This window comes from Onychostoma macrolepis, chromosome 06 (genome assembly GCF_012432095.1).
Source record: "Onychostoma macrolepis isolate SWU-2019 chromosome 06, ASM1243209v1, whole genome shotgun sequence".
Taxonomy (NCBI): domain Eukaryota; kingdom Metazoa; phylum Chordata; class Actinopteri; order Cypriniformes; family Cyprinidae; genus Onychostoma; species Onychostoma macrolepis.
Window position 1 is genome coordinate 11,289,567 of NC_081160.1, and position 20,673 is coordinate 11,310,239.

The 20,673-nt window shown below is 40.3% G+C and overlaps 1 protein-coding gene across 1 annotated transcript; it reads right to left on the reverse strand.

The window, feature by feature from the left end:
• Nucleotides 1–397: 397 nt before the first annotated feature.
• On the reverse strand, nt 398–13,661 carry si:dkey-43k4.5 (potassium voltage-gated channel subfamily S member 2). The gene is made up of 3 exons (XM_058779390.1): nt 13,460–13,661; nt 3,209–4,188; nt 398–1,822 (listed from the first exon to the last, which is right to left on the reverse strand). Exons 2-3 carry the CDS (start codon nt 4,172–4,174, stop codon nt 1,337–1,339), a joined length of 1,452 nt encoding a protein of 483 aa, XP_058635373.1. The 5' UTR covers nt 4,175–4,188; nt 13,460–13,661; the 3' UTR covers nt 398–1,336.
• Between the last annotated feature and the right edge of the window lie 7,012 nt (nt 13,662–20,673).

Sequence of the window (20,673 nt, forward strand, 5' to 3'; positions counted from 1 at the left end):
GACTCTTTCTTATCTAGCACCCTGTGATACTGTTGCTCAATTGCACTTAACTAAGTAGAACAGTCCTGATACCATGACGCCATCAAGAGAGCTGGATGCCCTGCAGGTTTATTAAACAAACTTCACTTTGGTCCGAAATGCAGCAGCTAGAGTGCTTACCAGACCAGGAAGTATGACCTTATTAGCCTGGTTCTGTCAACACTGCATTGGCTGCCTATTAAGCATTGTATACTTGCTGATTATATATAAAGACTACAGACTACAAGCCGACCATTTCCAAATCCAACTGTGGCATATCCCAAACTCCAGGTGGAAAGAGCTAAATGCAACTTTTTGAATAATATCAGTCCACAAAGTCTGACCTGTGTTGCAGCGTGGAATGATACATCACATGGCGTTTGTTCATTTAAGGCCAGAAGAAAACCGGCCTCCTGACTGAGCCTGTTTTCTCCCAAGGTTTTTTCTTTACTACTGTTGTCTGATGGAGTTTTGGTTGCTCAGTTGAGGTTTAAAAGACAATTACTATATTGTTTCAGAAATTGATTGACTTCACTAAGGCTATTCAGTAAGAGCAAAACTTTAATATTGAGGTGAATAATGATACTATTTTCTTTTGTATAGCTTCCTTTGAAGTTGTTTTATAACTGATAAACTTTCCAAAACTGACATAGTCACTGAATTGAATCAACGTTAAACTGACTTGAGCTGAATAATGGCACTATTGCTATCTACCTAGAGCTGCTTTATAAGTTTTTCATAATTTATGCACTTAACACTGACAGTTATTTTCCTGTTTATTACTGTGAAGCTGCTTTGGAACTATTTGTATTGAATAAAGCATTATATAAATATAATATAACTGTGACTTGACTTCAAAATTATTGCTTATTCCAATTCGCAAAAAAAAATAAAAAAAATCTGACAGTTGTTCACTGTATTGTGTTAAAAAAAGGCAGATAATATGAAGATTTTCAATATAGTTTTTTCCCCAAAATTAAATTTCCATAGTATTTTCATGCTGTGACCGCAGGGGAGCCATGCCAACTTGCTAGACTGTCTCATTCTGTTGTTTAATGCTGAGGATAACTCTAGTCTAAAAGCCTCAGAAGTACTGGTCTAAAAAGGATGCAGCCTTCCGGTTAAGAAACACTCTTCCCTCAAAGGGAGCAAGTGGATCCAAACCATGTCAGCAAAATGCCCCCCACAGCATAGCAGAACCACTGGATCAGATGGATTTTCCTTTAATTTGTCCTCCTAATCCATTTTCAGCCAGGATATGATGTTTGATATTGGTATAATATTCCAAAAAAATCACTTTTCTTGCATAGTGGACACATCAGAATCTATTTGTCAGTGGAAGGTCTTCGTAGCAAAAATTGACAACTCCTCTCTCATAATTCACATCTTCATCCTTCTCTTCATCCTCCAAACAATGGTTATGACCATGTATTGCGCTGTCTTCACTGTCACTCTGTTGTCTTATTATAAGCCTCTTGTTGTTGCTGTTTCGCACTGAAGCCTCAAGAGCTTTTTGTTTGCGGTAAAAATGTGAAAACTTGTTGAAAATGATGGTGATGGGTAGTGCCACAACTAATGTACCGCTTAGGATGCAGCCAGATGCGGCCAGCTTTCCTGCCACTGTCACTGGCACTACATCTCCATATCCCACTGTTGTCATACTAACAGTCCCCCACCACCAGCATGCTGGGATTGTGTCCAAACCAACATCTTCTTCATATTCTGCAGTGTAAGCTATTCCGGAGAACACTGATACACCGACTGCCAGGTACAGTAATAAGATTCCAACCTCTCTGTAGCTGTGCTACACAAAGAAACAAAAACATGATTTTTGACATGGAAAATATAAGTAGAAACACTTAAGCACTTAAGCTATTGAGTTGCCTGAACTGGTTCAGGAATAATTTTTGTATTCCATTTTTTGTAATAATTGGAAGGACTTGAACATTTTATAGAATTTTTAATAAAAGGAAGTCAAAATATATGCTATTTCTGGATTATTTGCTTCTGGTATCATGGATTAATTTTGTTCAAATTGTCAGTGGTTTTCAATCCTGATCCTAGGGACCCACAGAACTGCATCTCCCTTTATATAACACACCTGATTCAGATTATCACCCTTATGTTATGATGTTCTACCTGTTTATTGGATTGACATTTTTGTCTTGATTGCCCATTGGACTGTTTGCCTGTTATTTGACCATTGCCTGTTTGTGCTTACTGTTTTGGATTTATTAAACTGGATCGTTGGATCACTGTTGTTTGCTATTGTTGTGATCTCATGTGAGTGACAGGCTGGTGGAGTGGTGAGGTTATTGTTCTGCCCTCGCACCAGTAAACGTCATCAAAGAAGAGAAGAAATGTAGTTGCAGGGGAAGTTATTGTGATCAAAGTTTACTTTGTGCATAGATAAATCACTTGTAATAAACTGTCAGTTTTGATTTCATGGTGACTTTAATCAGCCCATTCTGTGTAAGGTCTAAAATGTTTCAAATTTGCATTGGTTGACTGTTCTCTGTAGATTCTTGCATGCCATGATTGCTCGATTATTTACAATGGCTGCATGTTAATGTTCAAACTTCTTTTTGGTCTTTCAGCAAGTATGAAACCAATAGAAAACAAAGTCAAAAGGTGTGTTTGGCTTGAAGCAGTGCTGCACAGATCAGTCGTGTGTGACAACAATGTACCGCGATAGCATGCAGAGTGTCTCCTCTTTTTAGGTCTCACAGTTATTTAGAAATCTTGACCAGGACATATCTGGGAAAAAGAGGGAGTATGGTCACCATATTCTGTGTCTTTGTCTGGCCTTACAAAAACTATTATTATATATATTTTTTTTAATTGCATTCAAGCATTAAACCTAATTTAAGTTTTATGAAATTAATGAATGTACATAGATTTAATGCTCATCTGCCATGTTTAGTTTTTGATATTTGTGTAGCTGTTAGACTGTGCATGGATGCATGCTTCAAAAATCCACTGGAAATAGTAGATCATCCAGGTATCTTTGGATTCTCATTTCAACATACTGTATTCTGGGACAAATTCATTCTGATCTTGGATATACTTAGGGTGGATAGTATGGGTTTTTAGACATACAAAATGTGGAGTGCTGTGGGTCTCACTCCAAGTTCAGGGTTGAACATATACAGCTTGTAAATGCACTTGAACTGTAGCAGTGTATTCTCACCCGTAGTGTAGCACCTAGTGACCTTAACCCTGTTGAATGCCTAGCCAACTTCAGCACCCTGAAGATTCTCATCAGCCGCAACACCTGGACAAGTTTTCCCAAGTTGTCCAGCTCTGACTCACTCCCAATGAGCAGATCAAAAAAGATAGTGATGTAAATTGGCATCACTGAGATGATATCAATCAGGTTTAGTGGTAGCAGGAAGAACTTACGATGGTTTGGTGCAAGAAGCATACGTGTTACTACCTCAAAGGTAAACCAGCAGATGCAGAACACTTCTAAAACATGCATAGTTGGGTCTTCGGTTGGATTACCATTTTCATCAAATATCTGGTACTCTGGAATGCTATTGATACACATGGTGGCAACTGATATTAACACCACACAAATGGAAAGCAAGCTGAAAAGTTTGCTAGGAATTGAATAACCTGGATTTTCCAATGTTAGCCACAGACACTTTCGAATGTTTCCAAAACGCATTTCATGGAAGTGTTCGATATCTTTGTTCAGATCAGAAATCTCATCAACCGACGTATCCACACTGCTAACATCACTCTCTTCATCCCAGGATTTATGATGTCTCTCCAGTTTACGATCAAGGTAACGGTAACTACAGCAGCTGTCCAGAAAAAAATCACTGATGCCCCAGTACTCTATTTCCTGAGAGAAGGAGAAAATGCACAGCTCTTCCATAATGTGCAGCTTGCCAGTCTGGTAGAAGTGCAGGACATAAGGGAAAAGGCCAGGGTTACGGTCAAAGTAAAACTCTTTCTGTTGAATATCAAAATCATCACAGAGCTGTAGAATGTCATCTTCTGAGTCACAGGACAAGAGCTGGCCAAGACGCGTGTCCGGGAACTTCTTCAGAATGCTTGAACATAGAGTGTGCCTCAACCCACCCACATTGATGTGTAAAAGGTTGTCCTTCGGATCCAAAAACCACCAAGTGTGTCTTTCCTTAACCATGATCTACCTACACGCTGTAATAGAAAAAGAGGACAACATTGGTTTTAGTATGGTTGGCATTCATAATGGGTTCATTTCTGTGATTCCTTTTAACATGTTAAAAATATTAATATAATTAATGCACCATAACTTTTTTGCCTATTTCCTGTGGCAATTAAAGTGTGCTGATGTTATATGCATGCCATTCAGCTCCACAAAACAAATCCTGTGATGTATAATGAAATTCTCAGCTTAGTCTACGAACAGTAATTCTTAACATAAAATAAATGTAACTCTTTATATTTTAAATCTCATCCTTTTTATAATTTATTGATTTTTTTTACACTGTGTTTTATTTTTATTTTACAAAGGCCTATAGTAGTGGTGGATGAAGTACACAAATCATGTACTTTTTACATATTTAAAATTTATTTATTAATTTTTTTTTTTTTTTTTTTGCAATATTCTCCATCCTTGATTTGCTCAGAAAAACTATGTTTACCTATGTCCAAAACACACAACTCCCATCATGTAGCTTCTATATCCTTATGATTTAACAATGTGATCAAGTAACTTCTATCCAACTGATCAGATTTCTTGATTCCCTGCAAAATATTTAAACTGAGTCTGGAACAAATGGTGCTGGTGCAAATCAAACTTTCATGTGAAATTTTAAACCATGGGAGACCACAAACATGAAGACAGTTTCAATAGATTTTTAGCCTTATAATCCTCTGAACATACACACTAGATGATTCGATCAGACCGCGGGACCACACACTTGTTGACTGTAGAAACAATTTCACAGTGACACGAGATCTCAAGCAGACTCTCAAGATCAAATGTGACTAGAGAAGCAAAACACATGGAGGACTATTGATGTTGTCAGATGGCTCACCTGCCGCGTGTTCTGTTGTACAGTGAAAAAATAAATAAATAAATAAAAATATGGGTGATGTTCTTTCTCAGTACTCTACATTCATGGCATGTTTGTGGCTGTCAAGTTTCAGCTATAGAAACACGCAACATCCGGTAGGTGACGATTGCTCACGACTATAACGTCAGAGGCAGCTCAATCAAGAGTCGTAAATATCAAACATGTTTGATATTTACAACTTGAGTTCGGGGACACTCCGTCTCAATCGGGAGCAGTTAAATAATCATAATGACAGCAAACAATAGAGGATTTTTTGGACAAAAAATCATTTGTGACAAGCCTCGAATTGGGGCACAAACCCATCCCCACTCCCCATCTTCGATTGTCCTCAATGTGCTTTTCTTCTCCAGTCACATTTGAGTGACGTTGACCTATGAATATAGATATGATGATTAGATTAATTACAATGATATGGCTTCAAAATGTGACAAACAGATCAGCACACATTCAATCACGAATGCGTTTATACTTCAGTCACTGTCCTCATGCACATATAGACTAGGGGTTCAGTGTCATTTTGTCCAAATTTTAGTCTTCAGGCTCACCATTACATCTAGTCTTTACTCTGCCTTATTTCTGCTGCTGCACTTATTTCAGTGACTTATTTCAGTTATTTCAGATTATTTTCAGTCTTATTTTCAGTTCAGGTTTTCCACCTCCAGCTGTGTGGCAACAAGTGTATCATTTGCACTGAGGTGCCCTCTTGCTGTGTGTTTGATAATGATTGATTTGGACAATATAAGAGAGACTGCACTCACATCTTTTTCAAGATGGCATTCAGGTGTTTCCCTCCATGTGAGAAATATATAAGTTTCTCATAAGGGCATGAGCGCTATTTATTGTGCCTCTGTCATGAAGTTCAAGATGCTTTCTCCTTAGGTTGGGTTCTTTAAAAAGATCAATCCCCAACTCTCCTGATATCTAACCTCTGTGGTGCCCGAGAGGTAACACGAGCGAAGGAAGTGAAGGACATGGAGAAAGGGGACTCTGCAGCTCAGGCCTTGTATTTCTCATTTTCCCCTGTCCTGTCACTTTTGGCTGCAAGGATGAGGGAATGAATACTCTCTCACTGGAGGATACCAAGAGTGAGGTCTTGTCACAATCAGACAAGTTTCTTTCTGAATCTCTCCCCTGCGGGGTGGAGAAATGGGAAAAAGTGGTGTCTGACTTAGCCATTGGACATTGCCACTTAGAATGGGTATCTGAAAGTCCCCCCACCCAGTCAACGAGGCTTTGCCGGCCCACTTGCACTTCTGCATGCTTGTTTTCCACCAAAGTTGTGCAGGCTCATGTGCTTGTTGGTTGGTAAGACTTAAGCAGTGGTGAGTCAAGATGAATGGCGGTCTTGCAGACCTATCACGCAGATGTTCTGAAGAACATGGACAAACGCTGGAGAGCTTTAAGGAGCTGTATCGCACCATTGATTTGGCACTATGGGTCATGACATGAGAAATCAAATTTAGCTTGATCTTTTGGCATATTAGAGGTCTCTGTACCATTAAAACATCTTGCAAGTTTCATAGTTTAAAACGTTCTCATTATAAACAAAGCATTTATTTAGTTAAGCTCCAAAAACGGCTCATTCAGATCTGAGAGGGCATGATGACATCACAGGGGAATAAATATTTACATAAACACTGCCTCCAGAGCAAGACATCGACAAACAGTGATCTTCTCACCATAGGCCCCACCCACTGGCATCCAGTTGCTTAACAGCTGACACTTGATTACGCGACACAACACTCGCATTTAGCATCACGTCAAAAGCATCTGGATACAGATGAGTGTTTGATTTTTTGACACTGTCCACGAGTCTGTCGTCAATAGGACAAATGGAATGAAAGAATGTTCGCGTTGACATGTTTGGTTTAAACAGCTTGTTCGCGACTTTATACAGATATCAGAAGAATCCCAGCGTAAGGTAAAAGTGAATAGTTCATTTTTAATGGCATCGCGGATCGTGTCAGAGGATTGTTCAGAGCATTTTGTTTTGTAAACGAAGCACAGTGCCATGAAGAGTTCACAAAGGAACATTGAAAAACGAAGCGGTACTAGATCTGACTGCAGCTGCATCACAAACCGTAAGTAAGTGATTTTATAATGCTTTGTCTGTTGTTGTTGTCACAGCAAAGGGTATATTCCAATCTTCTTGGAAGCAGATTTATGGACTACTTGCACAACTGATTCCACACACTACTTCCTTTAGTTTATGCATTATGCAAAGATTTATTATTGAGAAATGTCCGTTTATCTAGCACATTCTAGGGCTGCCGGTTGAATATTTCAGAATATTTCCTCGCCTCTCTATGAAAACAAATCTTCTTCTGAACACACATTTTAAGTGGACTTTCAGCAAATTTAAAAGAGTGGATTTAACTCCCTCAGAGTTAAAATTAACACTTACCCAGTGTACATATGGGAATCACTGCTAAAGTGTTAAATTAACACTTTTGAAAGAGTTAACATTTTTAACACTCCGACAGTGTTAACTAACAAACTCTTAACATGTAAAATATCAAATATCAGATGATGGGAACACCAAAGTTGGTGTTGAAAGTTAACACTTATGGATTAACTGGTCAACACTGCACTAGTGTTCAGGTGAAAATATTAAAAAATAAACCCACAAAACAATACACGTTTACATTTATTTATTTTATTGAAACATTGTAAATATTTTTTCCCTACACCAAAATGTCTTCACACTCAATGTTTTCAATACATGTAAAGAACATGTTCTTACAACAATTAAACATCATAATGTAGAAGCAAATCAGTGCAAAGACACAAAAAACATTCTTATTTGGTCCATTAATGTCATAAGGTTTATAATGCTGACATTTAGGAGGTTAAACAACAGCATTCCATTCATTACCATAAAAGCTGAATGCATGTTAATGCTCACTAATCAAAGTCTATGCTGGTGTTTGGACCTCCTTGGAGTGAACTTTTTTTCAGCAGATGAGATGCGTTTCTCTGCAGTTTTCAGCCAAGCAAGATATCCACTCCTATTTACAGCATCACAAAACTGCCCCTGTAAAATTGAAAAATAAATAAATATAAGTACAAAACCAAAACAGGATCATTCCACATCCATTTATCAAAACTATTATCAGGTGAAATGTCAGAGACAAGTATGAATTGCAATACAAGAACTTCTCCAAAACTGAAAATTCTGTCATTATTTATTTATCCTCAAGTGGTTCCAAACCTGTATGACGTTCTCTCTTCTGAGGAACACAAAAGGTTATATTTTGAATAATCTACAGAAGAAATACATGCGACCACTCTGATCCTTTTGCATCTTTATCAAAAGCTTGATATTTATTGGCATATACTGACATTATAAGGACAAGCAGGTCCGGAAAAGAAAAAAGGGCATACCGCATTAGAAAAACAAAAGGGTGAGTAAATAATAACTTAAAGGGTTAGTTCACCCGAAAACTCAAATTACCCCATGATTTACTCACCTGCAAGGCATCCTATAGGTGTATATGACTTTCTTCTTTCAGACGAATCCAATCGGAATGATATGAAAAACTTTTCTGGCTAATCCAAACTTTATAATGGCAGTGGGTGGGTGTTTCTGTTCAAAAGTTTGTGTTCAAAAATATCCAAATTTAAAACGTTATAAACACTTTTCTCTAGCTTGCGCTAAATGTTGTACGTGGAAGCCTTTCCGGGCGGATGACGCAGGACGTCGGTGTAGTGCATGCACCGGTGAGAAGTGACGAAAGCGGAAGTGCAGAGGAGAGAGCTAAACAAACGAATAATGAATTAGAAATACAAAACAAGGATTTGTAAAGAGAAATGTCGGAGGATTTTGATGTAAGCCAAGAAGAGAGTGGTTTGTCTTTGCTAAAGTAAGGAAAATTTTCTTCCTTTGCTCCTGTAAACAAACGTTGGTTCTCGTGAGACTAGCATATTTCACTGGAGCCAAAACTTCACTAAAGTCCTACGTCATCCACCCGGAACGGTTTGCGCACACGACAGTTAGCGCAAGCTAGAGGAAAGTGTTTGTTTTAAATATGGATATTTTTCTAACAAAAACGCATTGATTCACTACAGGAGGCCTTTATTCACTCCCCAGAGCCGTGTGAGGCACTGTTTATTATGGATGGATGCACTTTATTGCACTTCTTTTGGACTGTTGAACAGCAACACCCAATCACTGCTATTATAAAGCTCGGAAGTGCCAGGATAATAAAACTCAGATTGGATTCTTTTGAAAGAAGAAAGTCATCTAGGATGACTTGAGGGTGAGTTAAACATGGGCTAATTTAAATTTTTGTATGAACTAACCCTTTAATTTTCATTTTTGGGTGAACTATCCCTTTAAGGAAAAGCATTTAATTCACTGTAAATGTATATTGTAAAAAGAAAGTCAGTCTTACTAGAAAATGGGTCTTCTAACGACAGAGACACAGTCACAATTCCAAGTGCACATTGATCTCTCTGCACTGAGGTTGGACGACTCCTATCAAAATTAATGCACATAAATGGGACAGCACATAAATAAATGACAGTCCAAGCATATCAAAAACTTACAGTTTATATATATATATTTTTAGAAAGAAATCAGACTCTTTATTATTAATGTTTTTTTTTAAATAAACATGACAATCAATAATCTTAAAATGTGCAATTGTGGCTTACCCATGTATTGGTGGCTTCATACTCTTCAAGCACATCATCTTCTTTTGATTTTTCTGTTAAGCCAGCATGAACCATCTGTAACAATATTAAAGAACTAGTTTACTTAAAATTGTAATTCCAAACCCATACGACTCACTTTTGCTGAACACAAAACACAATTTAATGCTTAAAGATAATAAGATAATAAAGTGTCTAAAGTAGTTAATTGCAACTCATGTGCCATTCTTCAAGACTTGTGAGGGCACAAAATCACTTTGAATGATGAACAATGTAATTCACTCAGTATAGAGAGTTTGAGTTTACTGAAAGTGTTATTTTCAAATTAATTCAATGAAAACAGCACTCAAATCCAATATAAGGACACATCAACATTCACATCAATTCATGCTTAATGAAATCACAAAAATTGGTCATGAGACACAAGAACAAATGACTTATATTGTCATTTAGATTTGGGTAGTTTACAGTGGTTTGATTTGACAATATGACGTTGCAATATACATAAATGAGGTAAAACACTTCCCTTCAAATTCAAATGTCATCTGTGAGAAACGTTTCGGATCGTTTAGGCGCGCACATCTATAGATATTGTCATAAAGTAATATTATTTTATAAAATGCATATCATAAATGAAGTAAAACACTTACTTTTGGCGTTTTCCTCGTTAAAACCAACTTCCTCATCTGCTCCGGAGCATCACGAGTGAACGAAAATATCTCTCTGAGAAAAAGTTTAAGAGTGCACAGCAGATGAATATCACTATAAATCAATATGATGTTATAAAATACATATAGTAAATGAGGTAAAACACTTACTTTCAGTGTTTTCCTTGTTAAAACCAACTTCCCCGTCTGCTTGCACCGCGAGAGAAAGAAAATATCCCTCTAAAAAAAAACATTTAGGAGAGCACAACACATAAGTATGGCTATAAATTAATATGATGTTATAAAATACATATTTTAAATGAGATTAAAACACTTACTTTCGGATATTCCCTTTTAGAAAAGTCCTCGTCTGTTCCGCATCGCGAGTGAAAGGAATGCCATTGATAAACGTTTTTAGGCGCACCCAACACATTGAAATAATTATAAAACGATATGATATTACAAAATACACTTTGTGAGTAGGATTAAACACTTTATATCGCTGTTTTCCGTCCTAATATGCTCCGCATAGCGAGCAAAGAAAATGGCGTCTGTGAAAAATATTTCAGACAGATTAGGCTCGCACGCGAGAAAATGTCCCGGATGTCACTAATAACTCTCAACAGTGTTAATGAGGGTAATTCTCTGTATTAACACCGGCCAGAGGGTGCTGTTTACACTAGCTAGTGTTAATCCTTTAAAATTCAACACCACAACTTTAACTCTTTACTCTAAAAGTCCTTAACACTGGGATTCCAACACTGGAGATTTTACTGTGGGCAGCAACATAGATCTGCACATAGATTCCTCATTTGACTGTACCAGACATGTCAATGTGTCCACCATCTTGGAACAGTCAACATTCTAAGGCTACTCATCACTCATATTAACAAACCAATCAATTTTCATGTAAATGCCATAACATTGTGCACACTATGCTTGTAAGAACCATAGATATATATGGTTCTCTGATGATCAAGTGTTTTATATTTATAAGAGTTTTAACCAGTATTTCTTTGCCATTCTTACCATATGCAGAATTATGTAACATTAATGATAAACTAAATCCTGTGAAAATCAGCTGCTGAATACTAGCAGATATAGTTACTCATACATGTTGCTCTCGATTGAGAATTCAGACGGCTTATGCACAGTGGCCCAAAGAAACAGCTGCTAATGTAATAATGTCATATAGATATCTATTGGCAACAGCAGCACATCGTAAATATATAGTCGGAAACTAGTGAGCTAATTTTTTTTTTTTTTTAAACTTCATGAAGCTCAGGGAAAGTAAGTGATCTTTATATATAAGGAGATGCTGACCTCCAGAGTTCTACAGTTGGAGAAAGGGTAATCATCATCTTGGATCACGTGTCCCTTGTAAACCAATCACATTGTATCATAAAATCACTTTCTTGGTTTTAGGACTGTCAATAACTATTTGCGGATACCATAAAAATAAATGGTTAGTGTCATAAATACCGTCCTGTAGCTCAATCAGTACAGCATAGTGTAGTGCCAAGGTCAAGGGTTTGATCACCAGGAAAATCAAGAATTGATAAAGAACTGATGTGTTCCTTGAATGCAGTGTCTTGGATAATAGTGTCTGCCAAATGCATAAATGTAAACTGAATACTTCCTGTCCTTGATTTCTTTTTAGTTTCCCATACTTCTCCAAATATAGCTCACTTCAAAATAAATTGACAATTTCAATTTTAATGGCAAACACACTGAAGATTAGCAAACAGACAGAAATAGGCCTAAGCTGATAACTCTCAAAAGTAAAAAGTAAAAAAGGCCAAAGGTTTTCTGTGAGGTTATGTTTAGGGGTTGGGTTAAGGTTAAAGGATAGAAAAATTCATTAGCTTTGTATAAAAACCAGTACACCTATACTGAGGGTTCCTGCAAAAACTGCAAGTTTGTGTCGCGCATTGCTGATACAGTCGAATAGATATGCCTATTTGCCCATGACACAATTAATATGTAGTAATCACTGATGCACTCAAATTATTGTGGTTTAGTGATTCGGTGAGAAAAGTTGCAATCTGATATCGACGAAATTAATTAGTAGGCTATGATTTGTGAACCAAGTCATGGTTTATCGAAAAGAATAGGTTAATCTGTTTTCACGGACATCAATATCGCGTCTCTAGCGCCATAGAAGCCAGTGATTACTAGAAATAACTATAATTAAAACAAGAAAGTCGTGTCTTAATGCCATCCAGTGGGCATCTGGAATCAGCAGTGCGTAATCAACTTTCTTGTAGAAAGTGCATAGGCTACAGTAGAAATAATAGGCTATATATTCTAGAGAATAGCTATAACTAAGTAAAATATAAATTGTGTATATAAAAGGTAGCCTGTAGTAAAATTTTAAATATAACCCAATGGTTGCTGCCATTATTTTAATAGTTTACTTTATGTGTATAGACGATAGGTAGGCTACAGCTTTCACTTTGTGTACATTAGCTAGCGCACAGCGCAACTTGGCAGTGGTCAATCATATATTTCCATAGGACAGCTTTTACTCTTTTTAAACTCGGGAGACCTTCAAAACCATGCAATGCTGTAAGTAGGCTAAATCAATTATAGTTCAAATAGCCTACAGGACTTAACATGTCACACACACACACACACACACACACACACACACACACACAGCCTATATATTGCCTACATTCAAAAGTAAAAAATAAATAAACAAATAAGCAGGATTTGGCCTAGACATTTACAAGCACTGTAGGCTATTAAATTGAAAGCTTATCAATGGCCACTGCTGTTCTTAGGAAATTGCATATCGCTATGCTCTTAAACACAATAAATCGTGCAGATTCCATTTAATCAATAGGCTACATTTTGTTCATTATACTGGATATGCGCTTCTCTTTAACCTTTTTTAAATGTACTTCCTGAAATATATATATATATATATATATATATATATATATATATATATTAGGCTATTGTTGCGCTTTGATAGAAATCAACATGATATTTAAAGCAAAATGTTGCATCTCCGCTTTTAATTTGTTCTCAGCTTATGGTTCTACAATTAAAAAGGAAACCTACCACACAGATGTCACTGTTTGTTCTCCACTTGTTTTCTTTTCACGTTTCTTTACGGCGCCTGTGTAATATGTCATAAAGTATCAATCCATTGATCTATAGTAATCTATGTTCACTGATTTTGTAAATATTATATTGCTCTAATGTCAGTTTATCTTTTCGCTTCGCAATAAATTGCTCCTCAGACTCCACTAGCTCATTTTCCCTCCGCTCCTTCTGCTTCGATGTGAAATGATGCGCAGTTGTCCAGTCAGGCGCGGAAAGTACACACCCTAGCAGTCAAACACCGCAGTTCATAGGAACGTCAATTCTCGAATTAAACCTAGGCTATTTGAATATCCTGTGAATCTTTTTCAGTGAAGTTTAGAGGCAGAAAAAAAGTTTGTTATGGATTTTTTTTTTTTTTTTTGATCAATCTTTTCAACTTGTTCAGAGGTCACCTGTCTGGGTGAAATCTTGCTTCTTTCATTTTCTAAGAAATGTTTGTTTATCCTTGCCTGTCACTCACAATGGGTCAGCCTTGTCAGATGCAAAAACAATGTGTCAAATAATTGTTATAGGCTACTGAAAAATCTAGTATTCTCCTCCATTAATTAATTAGGATAGGCTAATTGTGTTTAAACTGATGTTCAGATTAATATTTTTGCATTATTATCATCACAGTCAGAAAATATTTCATTCTAATTTAAAAAAAAAAAAAAAAAAAAAAAAAAATTGCCTGATTCACAGTTATCTTTCATATCAGTGGGTGCATGATAACCAAACAGACTCAAATGGCGAAATAGCCTATGCAGTTAGCTCACTGAAATCTGACACCATCAGAGGTGTATTCTGGGCCATATATGGCATATGCTGCATGCTTACTTTTTCCCTGGGCTGTTTGCATATAACGACTTAATCAGACTTCTTCTATACCCTCACTTGTTTTGCTGCTTCAGAAGTCCATAACATACTTTACTAATGTTAGCTTGCCGTTTAACTTTATCCTGATTTGATTCTTTGATTTAGTACATTGTCACTAGAATTGTACCATTCACCCTGACCACCGTCATCGATTGAGGGAAGATAGTGTGAGTGGACTATAGACACTCCCATTGTTAAAGTCACTGTTAAACTCAAGGATTCCTTCAACGCTGAAGATTTTTTCCGAAGCCTAATTTTACCTTCCTTTTCTCAAAGATTTATGGAAAATCTTAAATTACAAAGGAAATTCTCAAAGATCTATGTTTTCTTTACAGAAGCAGGTATCCATTGGAGCTTAGTAGCCTATACTTTATAGTAAAGCAGAGACTCTGTACATGTTTTAGTTTATGCTCTGCCCAGGCCATTAGGGGAATGCGAGACTTAATTGAATCTCCTCATACTGAGTGCCAAGATTTGAAACCCCTCAGGAACTCTATGCAGACCTTTCCTGTCAGACAGCAGAATGTAAGAGGGCTTTTAGTCTTATGAATATCAATGTCTGATAGGAGTTATAAATGGGCGCGTTCGATTTGAAGCGGCGCTATGCAGAATGATCACGGATCCTTATGCTTTTGAATTGCTCTCGCGTTACTTTGTCTAAATTGATCATTCTGCTGCTTCAAATCGAACGCACCTAATGTCTTGCTCTAAATGTTGCAAATTAATGATGATCAACCTTATTGACCCACTGTTCAGTCTTAGAGAAGTTTACAAAGTGCTATATCACACCGTAAATGACCCACAGTCAGGACAGTGTAAATCATTTACCAGCATACTATAACTGAACAATGAAGCAGTGGCCTAGCCGCGAGGGGGCCTGGGAGGGCCTAGGCCCCCTCATTTACATGCCTGGCCCCCTCAGATTTCTGATTGCTTAAAAAAAAACTTTTAAGCCTTTATCACACTTCCGCGTTCAAAAAGCGGAAGATTCAATTAGTAGCGTGGGGCCATTCACGTCACGCCTAAAAACACGTGGAAAATGCTAGGCGCGTCACTTTCTCCTTCTTTCAAAGCACTCTCTGTAGCTTTGTGCTATACTTGCGCTCCCGTGGCGTCTGCCGTTGCTAAGCAACCTAGACCCCTGCTCTCCATGGAGAAGTGGAAGTTTCAGCAAAGGATAAATGGATTTCCAGCACTAAAAATCACTTGCGCTCTGCTACTAAATTTATTTAAAATGGCTATCCCTGTACAGCCATGATCAGCTGTTCCTCCATCTCGGCTGAGCTTTCAATAATAGGCGCGTTCGACTTGAAGCAGCGCTGCGCAGAATCACTGTGTGACATCAAAGTACCGCAAGAGCGATAAGAGAGCAGATGGATCCTTATGCTTTCGAATCGCGTGTGGCTGATTAGTATTTGGGTGATTGGGAGTGTTGAGTTTGTGGAGGAGCCTGGTGTAGCAGTGACAGAACCCCCTCCTCCACGGCCAGCTCCTGAGGGCCATGGAATGTGGCGCCGAGGTGGACGACCTCGGCCTCGTGGTGCTGGGCATTGAGGGTGCGTTGAGTGGAATTCTGTGAGAAGGTTAGGGTCCAAGATGTCATCCCTGGGGACCCAAGACCTCTCCTCTGGGCCGTAGCCCTCCCAGTCTACTAAGTATTCTAGTTGCCCACCCCGACGCCTAGAATTCAGAATCTCCTTGACAGCGTAGACGGTTCCATCCTCCAACATTATAGGAAGAGGGGCTTCAGCTACAGGTCCAGGCTCTGTGGAAACAGGAGGATGATATGGTTTTAGGAGTGATACATGAAATGTGGGATGAATCCTATATTGTGCAGGGAGTTGTAATTGGTAGATGACTAGGTTGACCTGACGGACGATAGGGAAGAGACCAATGAACCTGGGACTCCGCTTTTTGCAGGGTAACCGGAGCCAGATGTCCCGTGTGGAGAGCCATACCTTCTGACCTGGTTGAAAGGTAGGTGCTGAAGTCCTTCGTAAGTCAGCATGGTGTTTCTGTCGACGGAAGGCTCTCTGTCGACGGAAGGCTCTCTGCCGACGCGGTGAGCTGAGTCCCAGACCCTCTTGCTCTCCTGGAACCAATGCGTGACCAATGGTACTTCCGATGGTTCCCCAGACCAGGGGAATAGAGGTAGCTGTTAGCCGCAAGGAATCGGTTCCAGGAGTTCTGGTGGTTGTGGCAGAAGGTACGGAGGTAACGGCCGATCTCCTGGAGCTTTCTCTCCGTTTGGCCATTGCTCTGAGGGTGGTACCCAGATGACAGGCTCACAGTCACAACTAGGAGGGAGAAGAATGCCTGCCAGACTCGGGAGAAGAATTGGGGGCCTCTATCAGACACAATGTCCTCAGGGAGTCCGAAGTTGCTAAAGACATGGTTGAAGAGTTGCTCAGCCGTCTCCATGGTGGAAGGTAAACTCTTGAGGGGAATAAGTCTACAGGCTTTAGAAAAATCGATCAACTGCAACTAATATACGTGTTACCATCTGATGGAGGTAGATCTGTCACAAAATCCACTCCTAGATGTGACCAGGGACTTCGAGGAACGGGAAGAGGTAGAAGCTTTCCAGATGGTAGATGTCGCGGTGTCTTTGACATAGCACATTCCGTGCACCCTCTCACGTACCTTCTGATGTCTTCAGTCATCCCGGGCCACCAGAAGCGATCTTTAAGCAGCAAGAGGGTTTGATTGGCCCCAGGGTGACCAGTGCCCAGAGATGTATGAGAGTCTTGCATTAACTGATTGCGTTGAGAAGTGGGAACATAGGTGTGGTCCGGAGGACACCCCGGTGGAGTAGGTTCGAAGACACTGGCGTCTGCTATTTTCTCGTCCAGGGACCACTGAATGGGACTTACAATGAGTTCAGGTTTTAAGATGGTTTCATGGTGTTCAGGAGGTTCTTTGGGAGCATGAAGGCAGGAGAGTGCATCCGCTTTAGAGTTCTTGGTACCTGGACGGTAGGTGATGGTAAAATCAAAGCGAGTAAAGAAGAGAGCCCATCTGGCCTGTCGGGGGTTCAGGCGTTTGGCATCTCTGAGGTATTCGAGGTTGCGATGGTCAGTGAGAACCCCAAACGGATGCTGGGCCCCTTCAAGCCAGTGTCTCCATTCCTCCAGAACGAGCTTGATAGCAAGGAGCTCCCTGTTGCCGATATCATAGTTCTGCGCCACCGGGGATAACTTTTGGAAGAAGGCACATGGGTGGAGTTTGGGAGAGTCCCCTGCTGCTGGGATAACACAGCCCCTACTCCTGATGTGGAAGCATCTACTTCCACTACGAAGGGCTTCTCTGGGTTTGGGTGAATCAGGAGAGGGACTGATGTGAAGGCCTGTTGGAGCGTCTTCAAGGCTTTGTTGGCTTCGGGAGTCCAGGATAGAGACTTGGGCCTGTTCTTGAGAAGGTTGGTAAGTGGAGAGGTGACTGAGCTGTAGTTCTGGATGAATCGTCTGTAAAAATTGGAGAAACCTAGGAATCTTTGATCGTTGTGGGAATGGGCCAGGTTTTAATGGCTTCCACCTTCCTCTCGTCCATCTTGATTCCTTTGGGACTGATGTCATAACTGAGGAACTGGATCGAAGTTTGATGAAAAGTACACTTCTCAGCTTTGAGGAAGAGATGGTGTTCGCGGAGCCGCTTTAGGACCTCAGAAACGTGGTGGCAATGGTCAGCCTCGTTCCGGGAGTATACCAGGATATCATCTATGTAGACCAGGACGAAATGGTGGAGATACTCCCAGAACACCTCATTCATGTACCCTTGAAATACGGAGGGGGCGTTGACGAGTCCATACGGCATCATGAGGTACTCATAGTGGCCAACAGGGGTGACAAAAGCCGTCTTCCACTCGTCCCCCTCACGTATTCGAATGAGGTTGTACGCACTTCTGAGGTCAAGCTTAGTAAAGATGTGGGCTCCGCAAAGTTGTTCCAAGGCTGCTGGGACGAGAGGAAGGGGACAACGGAACTTGACTGTGATATTATTTAATGCATTTAATCAATGCAGGGCCGCAAGCCTCCATCCTTTTTGCCCACAAAGAAGAAGCTGGATGCAGCAGGGGAAGTAGATGGACGGATGTAGCCCTGTTGAAGTGCCTCTTCAATATACTCCTCCATGGCCTTCTGCTCGGGGTTGGAGAGAGGATAGATTTTACCTCTGGGCACTGGTTGGTCAGGTAAGATGTTAATGGCACAGTCCCATGGCCGGTGAGGTGGTAAACGGGTGGCTCGTTTCGGGCAGAACACATAGCTGAAGTGGGAATATTCTGAGGGATTCATCACTGAGAGTTTCTGTGGGACTTTCAATGGACATGGAATTGAGAGAAATAACAGGTGATGGAGACATAGGATGTGTGTTCCATGAGATGACAGGTTCGTGGGAAACGAGCCACGGGCGCCCTAGTACAACCCCAGTGGTGGAATTTTCCAGAACCAGTAGATGAATTTCTTCGGTATGCAATTGTCCAACTTGAAGTTTAATGGGCCAGACTGAGTAGCGGACCTTTCCTCGGCCGAGAGGGCTGCCAGTTATAGACTGGAGTTTGAACTGAATGTCATTCACCTTTTTCTTGAGTAGGAGCTGGTTGCAGAGCTCCTCAGAGATTAAGTTGGCGGCTGACCCAGAGTCGAGGAGGGCATAAGCTGTGACTGAGTTACAGGGAACAGTAAGTTGAACCATAGAGGCGAGTGGTTTTGTATTCATGGAGGAATGGGAAACCGTACTCACTGAAGGTCTTGGAGGATGGATAGAACATGTTTGAAGAACATGTTCATTCTGGCCACAATACAAGCACAAGCCCTGGGTCTGCCGACGTTGACGTTCGGTTGAGGAAAGACGAGTATGGTCCACTTGCATGGGTTCGGGTTCAGGTTCTGGAAAGCTGGGGGACTCTGGCTGGAGGTGATGGAGAGGAAATATTTGGCACGAATCACGCCTCATATATCCCTGGATACGATTAGACACTCTGATGGCAAGTTCAATGAACTGCTCAAGCCCCATAGAGTCGTCGTATGCAGCGAGATGCAGCCTTAAAGGAGGTTCCAAACCTTGCCGAAAGGTAGTCAGCAGGGAGCGCTCAGTCCATCCACTTGATGCTGCGAGAGTTCGAAATCAAAGCATGTAATCTTGAATCGAGCCCTTGCCTTGCTGCAGGTGATAGAGCTGTTCGCTGATGGTTGAGTCTCCAGCTGGTCGTCCAAACACCTCACAGAAATGGCTCATAAATGAACTGAGTGATCGAGTTGCAGGTCCATCTTGCTGCCATAATGACTCTGCCCACTGGAGCACTCGACAGAGTTAGAACATATGAGATTTTAGCTCTTTCAGTGGGGAAGCGATGAGGCTGCATCTCGAGGGCGAGCGAACATTGCAGGAGGAATCCATTGCATTCCATTGCATTCCTCCTCCAAGCCAGAGTAAGGCGCCGGGTTGACCATGGGACTGGCGGTGTAGATCGGTGAAGGAACTGTTATTGAAGGTGAACTGGGAAGAGGTGCTGGTGTGGGATTTGCAGGTGCACTGAGGACTTTACGGAATGAATCCACAAACTCCTGGAACGGATCGACACCCGTGGGGTTCATGTTGATGAGGTCTGGTCTTCTGTCAGGAAACACTGCATCTTACCATCTGTCTGAGTCTAAGACCCTCAACGGGTGTGTTTATTGAAAATCAAAGTTCAAAAAGATGATATGGACGTTAGGAGACAGATGAGAACCTGAATGGAATGCTATCTTGATTACCAGACTTGAGGAGCACACACAGCACGGAGAGGTGAGAGTTGGGATCCCGAAGCTGGGGAACAGGTGAGTAATGGAGAATGTTCTAGGAGATTGTTGGAGACGAAGTAGAATCCTTGGAAGGAGAGCATCACACTTGATGAGTAGGGTAGCATTAGCATCTGTGATCCACGAGTGAGACCAGACAATGAGTGAGTGCTGGGTGCGTGCTTATATGTGCGTGCTGATAATTACGTGACAGGTGTGGCTGATTAGTATTCGGGTGATTGGGAGCGTTGAGTGGTGGAGGTGCCTGGTGTAGCCGTAACAGCTACATCCTAAAATATAATTAAAAGTACAATTAGCATCAAGCTACACTTGAAAATGTATGTACCTGTAATTATTAATGTATTTGCTTACCCACTTTAAACCATCATCGACTCCTTGTAATAACTTCCGATTGTGATCTATAGTTGATTTTGATTCTATAATAAGCAGACACATGCACTCTTTGTATGTTTAATAATGCTACACTGCTAATATTTGTCATAAACATCCTTTATTGCTATAAAAATACCATGAGCT

Bases quoted from the DNA above. Each gene is read 5' to 3' on its own strand.
- si:dkey-43k4.5 (XM_058779390.1), bottom strand. From the start codon at position 4,174: ATGGTTAAGGAAAGACACACTTGGTGGTTTTTGGATCCGAAGGACAAC. The intron at 1,823-3,208 runs GTGAGAATACAC...TTCTTTGTGTAG, and splicing joins CACTAGGTGCTACACTACGG to CACAGCTACAGAGAGGTTGG.